General features: G+C 38.9%; 2 protein-coding genes across 4 annotated transcripts in view; both read right to left on the bottom strand.

The window, feature by feature from the left end:
• Positions 1 to 15,274, bottom strand: part of LOC129015142 (neuroblastoma breakpoint family member 11-like) — a 2,260,169-nt gene that overhangs the window by 272,770 nt on the left and 1,972,125 nt on the right.
• Positions 1 to 15,274, bottom strand: part of RNF115 (ring finger protein 115) — an 84,547-nt gene that overhangs the window by 17,768 nt on the left and 51,505 nt on the right. For all 3 annotated transcript variants that reach the window (XM_054453135.2, XM_063664168.1, XM_054453145.2), the window contains one exon: positions 12,789 to 12,997. In XM_054453135.2, the coding sequence (XP_054309110.1) occupies positions 12,789 to 12,997 (209 nt within the window). The remainder of the gene's footprint in view (positions 1 to 12,788; positions 12,998 to 15,274) is intronic.

The raw sequence follows: 15,274 nt of genomic DNA, 5'->3' as shown, positions 1-15,274 counted from the left end.
CCATAGCACTTACTACTGCTTAAAATTCTATTTATTTTGATCATCTTTCTCCATTAGTACTTAAGCTCCACAAGGGCAGTCATTCTTGACTATTTATTGACTATTGTATGCCCAACATCTGGCACATAGTAATACACAATGTCTGTTGAATAAATTAAGAGACCTCTTATGGGGCCAGGCAAAGAGGCTCACACCTGTAATCCCAGCACATTGGGAGGCCAAGATGGGAATACAAGACCAACCTGGACAATATAAGGAGACCCCATCTCTACAAAAAAAATTTAAAAATTAGCTGGGCCTAGTGCTGCACACCTGTGGTCCTAGATGCTTAGGAAACTGAGATGGGAGGATCACTTGAGCCCAGGAAAAAATCAATTAATTAAGAAACCTCCCCTAGATGGGCTCTGATATGGTTTGGCTGTGTCTCCACCCAAATCTCAACTTGAATTGTATCTCCCAGAATTCCCACATGCTGTGGGAGGGACCCAGGGGGAGGTAATTGAATCATGGAGGTCGATCTTTCCCATGCTATTCTCATGATAGTAAGTCTCATGAGATCTGATGGGTTTATCAGGGGTTTCTGCTTTTGCTTCTTCCTCATTTCTCTTGCCGCCGCCATGTAAGAAGTGCCTTTCACCTCCCACCATGATTCTGAGGCCTCCCCAGCCATGTGGAACTGTAAGTCCAATTAAAGCTCTTTTTCTTCCCAGTCTTGGGTATGTCTTTATCAGCAGCGTGAAAATGGACTAATACAGTAAATTGGTGCCAGGAGTGTGGCATTGCTGAAAAGATACCAAAAATGTGGAAGCGACTTTGGAACTAAGTAACAGGCAGAAGTTGGAACAGTTTGAAGGGCTCAGAAGAAGACAAGAAAATGTGGGAAAGTTTGGAACTTCCTAGAGACTTGTTCAATGGCTTTGCCCAAAATGCTAATAGTGATATGGACAATAAGGTCCAGGCTGAGGTGGTCTCAGATGGAGATAAGGAACTTGTTGGGAACTGGAGCAAACATGACTCTTGTTATGTTTTAGCAAAGAGACTGGCAGCATTTTGCCCCTGCCCTACAGATTTGTGGAACTTTGAACTTGAGAGAGATGATTCAGGATATCTGGCGGAAGAAATTTCTAAGCAGCAAGGCATTCAAGAGGTAACTTGGGTGCTGTTAACCAGTTTTATAAGGGAAGCAGAGCATAAAAATTTGGAAAATTTGCAGCCTGACTATGTGACAGAAAAGAAAAACCTATTTTTTGAGGGGAAATTCAAGCCAGCTGCAGAAATTTGCATAAGTAGCAAGGAGCCTAATGTTAATCCCCGAGACCACAGGCAAAATGTCTCCAGGCCCTGTCAGAGACCTTCACAGCAGCCCCTACCATCACAGGCCCAGAGACCCAAGAGGAAAAAGTGGTTTTGTGGGCTGGGCCCAGGGTCTCCATGCTGTGTGCAGCCTAGGGACTTGGTGCCCTGTGTCCCAGTTGCTCCAGCCATGGCTGAAAGGGGCCAACATAGAGCTTGGGTTGTGGCTTCAGAGAGTGCAAGCCCAAAGCCTTGGCAGCTTCCATGTGGTGCTGAGCCTGCGAGTGCACTGAAGACAAGAATTGAGGTTTGGGAACCTCCACCTAGATTTCAGAAGATGTATGGAAACACCTGGATGCCCAGGCAAAAGTTTGCTGCAGGGGTGGGGCCCTCATGGAGAACCTCTGCTAGGGCAGTGCGGAAGGAAAATGTGGGGTGGGAGCCCTCACACAGAGTCCCTACTGGGGAACTGCCTAGTGGAGCTGTGAGAAGTGGGCTACCATCTTCCAGATCCCAGAATGGTAGATCCACTGACAGCTTGCACCAATGCGCCTGGAAAAGCCACAGACGCTCAACACCAGCCAGTGAAAGCAGCCGGGAGGGAGGCCGGACCCCGCAAAGACAGGGGTGGAGCTGCCCAAGACCACAGAAACCCACCTTTTGCATCAGCATGACCTGGATGTGAGACTTGGACTCAAAGGAGATTATTTTGGAGCTTCAAAATTTGACTGCCCCACTGGGTTTCGGACATGCACGGGACCTGTAACCCCTTTGTTGTGGCCAATGTCTCCCATTTGGAATGGCCGTATTTACCAAATACCTGTACCTCCATTGTATCTAGGAAGTAACTAGCTTGCTTTTGATTTTACAGGCTCACAGGCAGAAGGGACTTGCCTTATCTCAGATGAGACTTTGGACTTTGGACTTTTGGATTAATGCCTAAATGAATTAAGACTTTGGGGGATGGCTGGGAATGCATGACTGGTTTTGAAATGTGAGAACATGAAATTTGGAGGGGCCAGGGGCAGAACAACATGGTTTGGCTGCTGCCATGTTAGAAGTGCCTTAGCCTCCCACCATGATTCTGAGGCCTTCTCAGCCATGTGGAACTGTTAAATCCAATTAAACCTCTTTTTCTTCCCAGTCTCAGGTATGTCTTTATCAGTAGTGTGAAAACAAACTAATACAGGCCCCAATCAAATGTATCTTGAAAGATACATACAATCTATTAAGATAAAAAACATTATAAAATATGTGTAGTATAATCAATTCAATTTCAATTATATAGATGTAATTATCATATACATGTATTTAAAAAGGTCTACAAGATTACACATCAAGGTGTAACTATGGCTATTTCTGGATAAGGTTGTCTTTTTATTCCATACCAAAACAAATTTTTTTTAATAAGAAAAAAAAAAGTTAACCAAAAAAAGTCAGTTCTCAAAATCTGAGATGTGATCAGTGGTCAGAAATCTATGGTCCAAGAACCTAGGGTTAACTTCAGAAGAACATATTCTCTAGGTGGGAAATCTTAAAACATATTCTTTACACAGCCATAAAAAAGAACGAAATCATGTCCTTTGCAGCAACATGGATATAGCTGGAGGTCATTAGCCTAAGCAACTTAACACAGAAAACAGAAATACCTCGTGTTCTCACTTATACATGGCAACTAAACATTGTGTACACAAGGACACAAAGTAAGGAATAATAAACACTGGAGATCACAAAAGGGGAGAGGGAGGGAGAATGGCAAAGGTTGAGAAACTACCTATAGGGACTATGTTCACTGCTTAGGCCATGGGATCATTAGAAGCCCAAACCCCAGCATCACACAATATACCCGTGTAATAAACCTGCTGTTCTGTGAGTTACCAGGAGAGCAAATTTTTAAAAATTAAAAAATAAAAACCAAATCTGTACATGTACCCCTGAATCCAAAATAAAAATAATAAATTTTTAAAAGAACGTATTATTTAGGTGGGACACCTTCTTAGAAGTAATGTACCCTACAAAGCAAATCAGAAACAGCTTACTGCTAAAATCAAAGAGGCTTCCTTTATACAGCCAGGAAGGAGACTAAACCACCAAGCTAAAATGTAACAAAAAAACAAAAGAGTAAAGCACAATAAAATAAAAATGGGGCTGGGCGCAGTGGCTCACGCCTATAATCCCAACATCTTGGGAGGCCGAAGCGGGCAGATCACTTGAGGTCAGGAGTTCGAGACCAGCCTGGCCAACATGGCAAAACCCCATCTCTACTAAAAATACAAAAAATTATCCAGGCATGGTGGCTCATGCCTGTAGTCCCAGCTACTTGCGAGGCTGAGGCAAGAGAACTGCTTGAACCTGGGAGGCAGAGGTTGCAGTGAGCCAAGATCACACCACTACACTGCAGCCTGGGTGACAGAGTGAGACTCCCTCTCAAAACAAAACAAAACAAAACAAAAACAACAAAATAAAATAAAGATGGGTTTTAATGTAGTAAGTGCAGACTAATAGGTGGTAATCTCTATTACTTGTCTGGAAAATATGAATGTGCTGGTGTTGACCTAACACAAAGGAAAAAACCTAACAAGCATTAATATTTTACCGTCCTAAAAAATTATTTGAAGTGAAATATGTGTAATTCCTTAGCATTTATCACAATCTGAATGGAATTTCTCTTAAAGATCATGCAATTTCCTTGCTGATTCTATATGTACCAAACAACCATCTGATTGCTTTTGATTTCTTGATACCTGAGAAATTCAAAGATAAGAGTATGCTAACAAACAAATGAGTTTTGTAGTCACTGAAACAGAATACCCTCAGTTATAAATTTATAAATTAATCTGCTGGCACAGGTCAGATGCACTTACAGTCAGATAAGATGAGCTAGTCTATTCAAGACCTAATTAACTATCATTCAAAAGCTGCAGATTAGAGGATAAAGCACATACTTTAGGGACACTGAATAAATATTTGCAGAATGAATGAACAATGTGAGAGTTCCCTGTCTTTGTGTTAGTAAAAAAGTTCTACTCATGCCAATGAAAAAGTCAAAGAAAATGGACCTCATTTCAGGGAAACTTATTAAGTTGGTGTGAGGAACACACTAATAATCCCACAAAGGCTAATCTCTGACATCTGATTTCTTAAATACAAAGTACTCTTTTTCTTGAAATGAGGTCTTGCTCTGTTGCCCAGGCTGGAGTACAGTGGCGCAGTCTCGGCTCACTGCAACCTCCACCTCCCAGGTTCAAGAGATTCTCCTACCTCAGCCTCCTGAGTAGCTGCGATAACAGGCAACCACCACCATGCCTGGTTAATTTTTGGATTTTTAATAGAGATGAGATTTCATCGTGTTGGCCAGGCTGGTCTGGAACTCCTGACCTCAAGTGATCCACCTGCCTCGGCCTCCTAAAGTGCTGATTACAGGTGTGAGCCACAGTGCCCGGCCATTAAATACAAAGTACTCTGTCTACAGTGAAACCCGTAGAATGAACAGGAATCTGAGATGTAGCCCATGGAAACCATAAGTGGAATGCCCATATGCTCCTTCTCAAAGCAAGAGGAGAAAACTGTTATCAGAAAGAAGCCATGCTAAAGTTCAATCAATTTTTTAAAATGTATAAAACATGAAATTGTACTTTCAAAACATACAGTGACATCGTAATGACAATTACTGTAAAGTAACAACCATATGGAACAATCTAGGCAGGCCTGCTAGGTGGGTATAGTAATAGGCCCCAAAGATATACTGTGTTTATTTATACTTGTATGAAAGAAAAGAGAAAAGAAACTGAATTAAAAACTTTCAAGTTCTATTTACTGATATACTGGTGCCTTGGAAAGAAAGTTTCTGAGAAAATTAGGGAAACGCTTAAATCTTTGGTTAAAAAATAAGTGAGAAGGCTACTTAATTTAAAATTTTTGACTTATACTAAATAGTTATACTAAAATTTTTTAGTATAAGTAAACAGTTAAAAATCTCACCAAATACAAATATTTTCATTTTTGCACTATCCTGGCTCCAAAATTTAACTGCCTTTATACTCTTAGACAATTTACCTAAACTCTCTGTGCCTCAGTTTCTCCAGTAAAATGGAGATATTCACAATACCTTCTTCACAGGGTTATAGTGAGGATTAAACAAATGAATACCTGTAAAGCATTTAGACTAGTTTCTGGCACATACTCTTAGCTATTATTACTACTAATTCCTATGTTTTTTATACTTTTTAGAGACATAATTACAATTATCCACTTATTCAAAACAAACATGTTTAGTAGCCACTATAAAACCGATACTGTACTAGAAGCTGAGAATACAGAGATAAATAAAATACTACCCTATACTATCAACCTCAGAAGTAACTGAAAAGACTGTAATAGATCTAGTTCCCAAAAAGATACCAGGTCCAGATGGAATTACAGGTAACTTGCATTAAACCTTTAAATAATAGGTAATTCCTGTGTTATGTAAACTATTTCCAAGCATAAGAATACAGCAAGTTTTCCCAGTTCCTTTTATGAAACTAATCCTGACACCAAAACTTGATAAAGAGACTCACCCTCTTTTGAATAAATGTAAAAATCCTTAAAAAAAAAAAAAAAGATAAGGAACAAATCAACTCCAATAACGTGTTAAGAGACTGCAGCCTGGGCAACCTAGTCTCTACCAAAAATTGAAAAATTAGCCAGGTGTGGTGGCACGTGCTTGTAGTCCTGCCTAGTTCATAGGCTGAAGTGGGAGGATTGCTTGAGCCCACCGAGTTTGAGGTTGTAGTGAAACATGATCTTGCTGCTGCATTCTAGCCTGGGAAACAAAGTGAGACCCTGTTTCCCCAACCCCCGACCCCTAAAAAAGAGAGATTAGCGCTCCTTGACAAAGCAGCTTGAATAAAAACACTAGAAAACATTAGAAAACCTACTTGTTAATAAAAATGCATTAACTGTTTAAGGGAGAAAAACTCTAAGGTCATTTTGATAGGACTGCAAAGGGCATGTGACAAAATCATTAGTCATTCTTAATTAAAAGCCCCTAATAAATTATGAATAAAATTAAACTTTCTTAGTGTGATAGTGCATATATTAGGAACCAAGAGCAAACAAGTTTAACAAAGAAACACTAATTCATTCTCACTGAAGTCAGGAAAAAGACAAGGATGCCTATATTAAACAACTTTGTTTTGGTAATATAGTCAATATAACAGATAAGAAAAATAAGAGGCATAAACATTGGAAAGAAACACAATATTTGAGGATGATATGAGTGCTAACTAGAAAACTAAAGAGAATAAAATGAAAAACCATTATAGTTAATAAGAGAATTCAATTAAGTAACAAGATGAAGGGTAACAAAAAGCTTGCCAGCAATAATCAGTTAAAAAGTTAAATCAAACTATGAAACTTGACTGAATGATGAAAAAGTGTCCTGTATCTTCTACTCAATTGGCTGTGAACCTAAAACTGCTCTAAAAAATAAAGTCTATTTTAAAAAAGAAAGAAGAAGAAAGGGAGGAGACAAAGGAAGAAGGAAAAAGAAGGAAGAGGAAGAAAAGAGGAGGAGGAAGAAGATGGGAAGAGAGAAGGAGAAATAAGAAAGAAAAGGGAGGAAGAAAAAGGAAGGAGGAAAAAGAAAGGAAGGAGGAGGAAGAAGAGGAAGAATGAGGAAGAAAGACTGAAAGAGGAAGGAGGAAGAAGGAGGAAGAAGGAAGAGGAAGACAGAGGAAGAAGAAAAAAGAACCAAATAAACTGAGACCATGAGCCATGGGCCTGAGAAGTTTCAATATTACTAAAAAGTACCAGCTGGGAGCAGTGGCTCACACCTGTAATCCCAGCACTTTGGGAGGCCGAGGCAGGCAGATCACCTGAGGTCAAGAGTTCGAGACCAGCCTGGCCAACATGAGGAAACACTGTCTCTATTAAAAATACAAAAATTATCCGGGTGTGGTGGCGGACGCCTCTAATCCCAGCTACTTGGGAGGATGAGGCAGGAAGAATTGCTTGAATCGGGAGGCAGAGGTTGCACTGAGCCGAGATTGCACCACTGCACTCCAGCCTGGGCGACAGAGCGAGACTTTGTCACAAAACAAAACAAAACAAAACAAAAGTACCACCTGTCCCCAAATTAATATATAAATTCAATGCACTTTCAATCAAAATCCTAATGGGATGGGAAAAGGGGCAGAGATTGAAAAACTGCATCTAAAATCCATTTGGAAGGGTAAACACAAGCGAAGCATTAATAAACTTTTGGTTCCTCAGCAAGCAAACTAAGAATTTTTTTTTTTTTTAAAGAAAAGAACAATAATGAGGGGCACCTTCTCTACCAGTTTTCAAATCATAGTATAAAATCATAGTGAGTACACCAGGATGGTACATGAAAAGAAAACAAAAATAAAGACCTACAGCACATAATAGAGAATCCAGAAAGAGAAAGGTAAGTATGAAAATGTATACATAATAAAGGTGACATTTCAAATCAGATATGCTATATATTACGCTGTAAATAATTGGATATGCATATGGGGGGGAATTAGATCTTTAACTCAAAAATACACAAAAATACTCCCCACCCACCAGAGATTTGGGCATAATGCCCAATCAGGGCCAGAAACCTTCCACAAAAGTCGATGGATGGGCAAGCCTGTAATCTCAGCACTTTGGGAGGCCATGGGTGGATTACTTGAGGTCAGGAGTTCAAGACCAGCCTAGCCAACATGGTGAAACCCCAACTCTATTAAAAATACAAAAAAATTAGCTAGGCATGGTGGCATGTGCCTGTAATTCCAGCTACTCAGGAGGCTGAGGCACAAGAATCACTTGGACCTGGGAGGGAGAGGTTGCAGTGAGCTGAGACCACACCACTGTACTCCAGCCTGGGCAACAGAGCAAGGCTCTGTCTCAAAAAAAAAAAAAAAAAAAAGTTGACAGATGGACATATCCTCTGGGATGAATCCTCCATAATTCTTGTAAACTTGGAGCCACCACTGGCTATCTTTCATTTTACAAAGGGAGAGCCAACGTGATAACACAGGAAAGCAGATTTGAGAGAGAAAGAATGACAGACAGATGAACATAACATATTGACTGACCATCTAGATCCACCTATAGACTTCTAATTTACATCAGTGCTTCTCAATGTCACTCCTAGGGAGTGATTTAGAAATCTGAGGGGGCAGTTTTGCTAGTCACAATAAATGGTAGGTACCATTCACATTTACTAAGCAGGAAAAATGAGTGCTAGCTACCCTGCAATAAACAGAAGGACAGCCAGGCCCAACAAAGAACTGTCCTCCAACATGCATACTCTGAACATTCTGCCTGGACATTCATTTGGTGAAAAACTGCCTATAATTAACTGAGACTAAATCCAGCTCCATTCCACACATAAACACAAATTACTTTCCATTTGGTTTTAATATATACTGAATTTTCCAGGAATATAACTATTGTGAAAACTGAGGGAAGTTTATGCTTCCCCACAAACCCCAGAAATTTCCTAAGAGTTCTTCACCATTTTGAAAAATCATAACATTGTACCAACAATGCTTGTGGCAGATGAACTGTAAATATAATCCTCTTGCACTGTCTGCATTTGTAGCTATCATCTTAATGATTCTATATAAAGAAGCAAGCACCTACTTTTTCATTTTGTCGCCCAGAATAGTTATGGCTAGGCATTTACACATTAAAATACATACATTCATATATTATTTTTGTTTCTCCTTTATATTAATTGAAGAACAGTATATATATGCATATGTGTTTTTATTATGTTTTATAGCTTATCAATGAATTTCTAAATCAGGATAGTAGAGGGCATTACAAGATAATTGTTATAAAAGGGAAATGCTGGGTCTGATATAGCTAACAACGATTTGAGTTATGTGAACCAATACATTCTAGTTTTTTGGGTTTTTTTGAGACAGAGTTGTGCTCTGTAACCCAGGTTGGAGTGCAGTGGCGCAATCTTGGCTCACTACAACCTCCGCCTCCCAGGTTCAAGCGATTCTCCTGCCTTAGCCTCCCAAGTAGCTGGGATTGCAGGCACGTGCCACCATGCCCAGCTAATTTTTTTTATTTTTTGTAGAGATGGGTTTTTGCCGTGTTGGCCAGGCTGGTCTCGAACTGGCCTGGAGTGATCCACCCACCTCGGCCTCCCAAAGTGCTGGGATTACAGGCATAAGCCACCGCGCCTGGCTGGTTAGTTTTTTCCTAAGTTATATTAAATTGAATTTCTATCACTTGTAACCAAAAAGAGTTCTAACATAACCACAAAAAGCATTAAAGAAAATATAGAAATTAATTTTTTAATCTTGGAGTAAGAAGAGCCTTTTTGTTTTGTTTTGTTTTTGTTTTGAGACAAGACAAGGACTCACTTTCTGTTGCCCAGGCTGGAGTGCAGTGGTGCAATCACTGCTCAGTGCAGCCACAACCTCCCAGGCTTAAGCGATCCTCCCTCTCATCCTCCAGAGTAGCTAGGACTATAGGCACATGCCACCATGCTCAGCTGATTTTTCATTTTTTGTAAAGATGAGGTCTTGCCATGTTGCCCAGGGTGATCTTAAATTCCTGGGCTCAAGTGATCCTCCCAGAAATTTGAGACCAGCCTGGGCAACATAGTGAGACCCCATCTCTACAAAAAAATTTAAAAATTGGCCAAGCGTTACAGGCATGGTGGTACATGCCTGTAATCCCAGCTACTTGGGAGGCTAAGGCAGGAGGATTGTGTGAGCCCAGAATTTCGAGGCTCAGTGAGCTATGATCATGCCACTCTACTCCAGCCTGGGCAACAGAGCAAGACTCTATTGCAAAATAAATAAATAAAGAAGAAGAAGAAAAAAAAGTAATTTCAAGGCAGAAGAAAAAAGATTAAAAGGGTTGAATTCAGTGAACTAGATCTATTCAATAAGGATTTTAAAGTATCCACTGGGTCTGCAATTATTAATAGAAGGTCACCAGGGATTTTAGTGAAAGGAGGGCCAGACTACAGTAGGTAGAAGACTAATGAAAGATAAAAAAGTAAACACAAACAACTCTTAAGAAATTTTATTGAAAAGAAAAGGAAAAAGATTACTAGGCAGTAAATGGAACAGTAATTCTCAATTCTGGCTACAATAAGAATAACTTTAGGAGCTTTTAAAAATTACCAATGCCTGGTTTCACAGACTAATAAAATCACAGTCCCTGGGGATGGAGTCCAGGTACCAGTTTAAAAGATACCCTCAGTGACAATAATGTACAGCCAGGATTGAAAAATACAGAGCTAAAGAGTAAAACGGTGGCCAAGGGGCATTAACTGGGAAAGAAAGCAGGAAGAGGAAGATGGATAATACAAAATCCCAGATGAAACAGCTAGAGAATGGGTCAGAACACGGGCTGATAGACTTGCCTTGAAAAAAACAAAGAACACCTCACCTCAGGAGGCTGGAAGGAGAAATGAAAGTTGATATAGAGAAGCTGGGCACAGGGATTTGGGGAGTTCATGCCCAAGGCCCCAATTTTCATAAAGGAGAATATAAATCAGCTTCTGAGGATCAGCTATTGGATAGAAAATTTGAAGAATGAAATTTAGTGAAAATTCAAAATATCTGTTGAGGGAATGCAAAACAAAAGCCTAATCAAAAGCATGAAATCTAGTGGAGATTAAATGCACCTTACTATCTGCAGGGGCATGATTGGGCACATTTATGTGACTTTTCTAAAGCAGTACTGAACCATCCCCTAATAAAGGAGCAAGGAAAAGTGAATCACAGCACTGCTCCAAAATTGGCCATTTAATGGGTGTAATGGAGGGGGAAAAAAAAAAGGTGCATAGGAGGTAAAAGTTTAGATGAACTGTAGTTCAGAAACTCAATAATGGGATCTCAAATCTCAAACAGGTAAAGAAGGGAAAGTAATCTATACACAGTTTAACTGGCACAGGATATAGCAGCTTTAACTCTGGGTGCCATAAGCTATTAAAACAATGTAAGATTTTACTGATTTTTGTCCTAGACAATCTCATTAAATCAGATTTCCCATATCCTGTATTTGTTCTATGAAGCGATGTCTGCAACTAACTTTGAAATGCACAAAACATAAGATAAACTAATGGAGAGATAGATGGATAGATATGTAATAAAGCAAGTATAGTAAAATGTTAATAAAGCCTAGAAGGTGTGTGTTGGGGGAGAGGGGGAGTGTAGGCTCTAGAACAGCACTGTTCAATAGAACTAAGATAATGGAAATTTTCTATAATATGTTCTGTCAAATATGATAAGTATTAGCTACATGTGGCCAATGAGCACTCAAAATACAGCTATTTGGGATTGAGGTACTTTGAATTTTGAGTTTTATTAACTTTTGGTTATCTTAAATGTAAACATATAGCTACATGTGGCTAGTAGCTACCATATGAGACAATGTCGCACTATATTCATATAGCCCTAGATTCAAGTCTTAGATCCACCAATGGCTGTTACTTTATTTCTCTGAGACTCAAGTTAATTATTTTATAAAATGAAAACAGCAATAGCACCTATTACTTCAGATAAAGCATGAAGCACAGTCCTCTGAATATGGTAAACACTTAAAATTAACGTTTATTATTCCAACTAAATGAGATACATGAGCAAAACCATCTATTTGACTCATCATTGTGTTCCTAGTGTCTAGTACAGTGCCCCATACAAAAGACACTCAACAAACATTTATTACATGAATGTTTTTACAGTCACAAGACTTCATATTTATCCTATTAAATTTTTTTCCTTTCTTTACAAAAAGCAGATACTTGATTAAATTTCATGTTAAGTCCATTGTTCCAATCTGTTGAAATATTTAATCCTAATGCCTAATATATTTGATACCCTTTTGAAATTTTGATAAATATACTGCTATAGTTTGAATATGCCCTCCTCAAAAATTCATGTGTTGGAAACTTAATCCCCAGTGGAGCAGTGTTGAAAGATGGAGACTTTAAGAGATGACTCTCCCGTGAGTGGATTAAATGCCTTTATCCTGGAAGTGGATTAGTTATTGTTGAGTGAGTTCCTAATAAAAGGATGAGTTTGGCACCTTTCTTTCTTGCTCATGTATGCTCTCTTGCCCTTCTGCCTTCCAACATGGAATGACACAGCAAGAAGGCCCTCACCAGATGTGGATCCCTCAACCATGGACTTCCCAGCCTCCAGAAATATAAGAAATGAATCTCTGTTCTTTATAAATCACCCAGTCTCAGGTATTCTGCTATAGCTACACAAAATGGACCGAGACACATATCATCTATAAATTAATCTAAGACATTAATAAAAATGTTAATCACAGACATAACATTTCTCACTCTCTGATTTATCATCGGGTAAGTACTAACATTCAATTTAGCTTCACTTTCATCCTTTCTACATATGTCCATCTTGTCCACAAAGGTAATAAGTATGAGACCCTTATAAAGATTAGATTATACCAATTTGTCCTTCATTGAAACTACCTTAAATAGAACTTAAAATACAACAACTCACCCTTCAATAGCTGGAGATCTGTCAGGACGAGAACTTCCTCGAGATCTGTATCTCCGACCCAATGGCAACCGTGGAGGTCTTGCTCCCCAGAAGTCAGTGTGAGTCTGGTGACCCCTTTCATTGGCTCTATTATCTTGGTCCAGTGGATTGCTACTTAGAAATGGTCTAAAATCTTGAAAAAACATCGTGTGATCCAAATGGCCCCAAAGCTAGTAAAGACCAGAAATAAGTCACATGTTAGAAAAATCAATCAATAAACAGCTGGATTGTTTACAGTTTTTTATATTACAAATGGCCACTGTGAATATTACTGTATGTCTTCTTCTGCAGAGGTACCAGAGTTTCTATATTTTTGGTCTGTAAAACTATTACATGATCTATACATCTTCAACTTTACTGGGTAATGACAAATTGTTTTCCAAACTGGTTGTAGCAATTTAAACACCCACCAAGTGTTTAAGAGTTTCTACTGTGCCACATCCTGGCAAGCACTTGATATCACAGGACTTTTTTTAAAAAAAGTTTTTAACAACTGGTGAACAGAAAATGATTTTCCATTGTGGGGTTTTTGGTTTTGCTGTGTAAGAAAAATTACAAATGTTTAATTAAAATGCGTATGTTTCCGTCCTATGCCAAAAAGAAAATTTAATAGATCTGTGGTGAGCCTGAAGACTCCTTTTAGCGTTTCTTACAGGGCAGGTCTATTAATAATGAAGCCCCCTCAGCTATTTATCTGGGTATGTCATGATTTCTTCTTAATTCCTGAAGGACAGGTTTGCCAGATTTAGAATTCTTGGTTGGCAGGTCTGTCTTTCATCACTTTAAATATGTCATCCCACTGCCTTCTAGCCTCCATGGTTTCCACTAAGAAATCAACAGAAATTCATCTTATTTAAGATCCCTTATATGTTACAAGTTGCTTCTCTCTTGCTGCTTCCAAGATTCTCTTTTTATCTCTGGCTTCGGAAATTTTAATTATAATGCGTCTTGTATGGATGTCTTTGAGTTTATCCTTCTTGGGTGTTAGCTGAGCTTCTTGGATGTGTATGTTCATGTCTTATCAAATTTGAAATGGTTTTGGCAATTATTTCTTAAACATGTTTTCTGCACCTTTCTCCCACTCCTTACCATGATACATATGTTGGTATCCCACACATCTCCTGGACTCTGTTCATTTTTCTTCAATCTTTTAAATGTGTGCTCTTCAAACTATATAATTTCAGTGGACCTATCTTCAAGTTTGCTGATTCTTCTGTCTGCTCATATCTTTTGTTGAGCTCCCCTAGTGAATTTTCATCTCAATTATTGTAACCTTCAGCTCCAAAATTTCTCTTTGCCTACTTTTAAAAATTTCTCTTTATTGATATTCTCTATTTGTTGAGACATTATTATCTTGAATTCCTTTAGTTCTTTCTCCATGGTGTCCTTTAGCTCTTTGAGTATACTTAAGATAGCTGATTTAAAGTTTTTGTCTAGTAATTCTAGTATTAGTGCTTCCTCGGGGTAGTTTCTGTTCATTTCTTTTTTCTTGTGAATGAAGCATATTTTCTAGATTCTTCACATGCTTCGTAATTTTTTTTTAAAAAACTGAACATTTATAATGTGTAAAAAATAAAACAAAAACAAAAAGAGATGGATGCAGTGGTGTGTGCCTGTAATTCCAGCTACTCAGGAAGCTGAAGTGGAAGGATCGCTTGAGCCAACGAGTTCAAGATTAGCCTGAGCAACACAGCAAGACCACATTTCAAAACAAATAAACCAAAAAGAAACAAAAAAAGAAAAAGAAAAGTAAAATGCTCGCCAGGTCTCTGCTGATTAGCTGTTGAGGCACTCCTTCAAAACTTAGCCAGGGCCTTTATAAATCTACCTGAATATTCACTTCCTGTTTGTGTTGAACCTAAAGACAAGCCAGAGGTGAAAGCTAATGGCCTTCTCAGGTCTTTTCTGAGCACGCATACTGCCCTGAGCTGTGCACTTGGCTTTCTAGTTTCTCATCCACAATAGCTTTTCAAAGCTCCTATTCCTCCACAAAAACTCACTCTACAGCTTTTCCTCTCAGGCTTTCAATATCTTATTGTTTGCCCTGTTTTTTTTGTTTTTTGTTTTTTTTGTTTTTGTTTTTTTTGTTTATTTTTTGCTCCTGGTGGCAGTCCTTTGGGGAAAGGACAAAACAGAACACACAATCCCTTAGGAGGAAGAGTGTCCACTCTCTGGAATCAGGCACCAGCATGGGGAACACAGGCTGTCATCTTCAAGATTGCAGCCATACCAGGAAGGGAGGTGAGGCTAGGGTAAGCTAAAATGCCACAAAGATCTCTTATCTTGTTTCAGTGCCCTTTCTTCTGGCGAAGTATTTGCTTGGCTGCTGTAAACCTTTGATTACCTTTCCAGAGTTTTGATAAGCTAAATTCTGACTTTTCTGTCAAGGTGTTTGGTGTTTCTGCACAGGGATGACCCCCAGAACTCCTACTCTACCATTTTCGCCG

Source organism: Pongo pygmaeus, chromosome 1 (genome assembly GCF_028885625.2).
Source record: "Pongo pygmaeus isolate AG05252 chromosome 1, NHGRI_mPonPyg2-v2.0_pri, whole genome shotgun sequence".
Lineage (NCBI taxonomy): Eukaryota > Metazoa > Chordata > Mammalia > Primates > Hominidae > Pongo > Pongo pygmaeus.
Note: the sequence above shows the minus strand (reverse complement) of the source record. Positions and strands in the feature narration are given on the sequence as shown.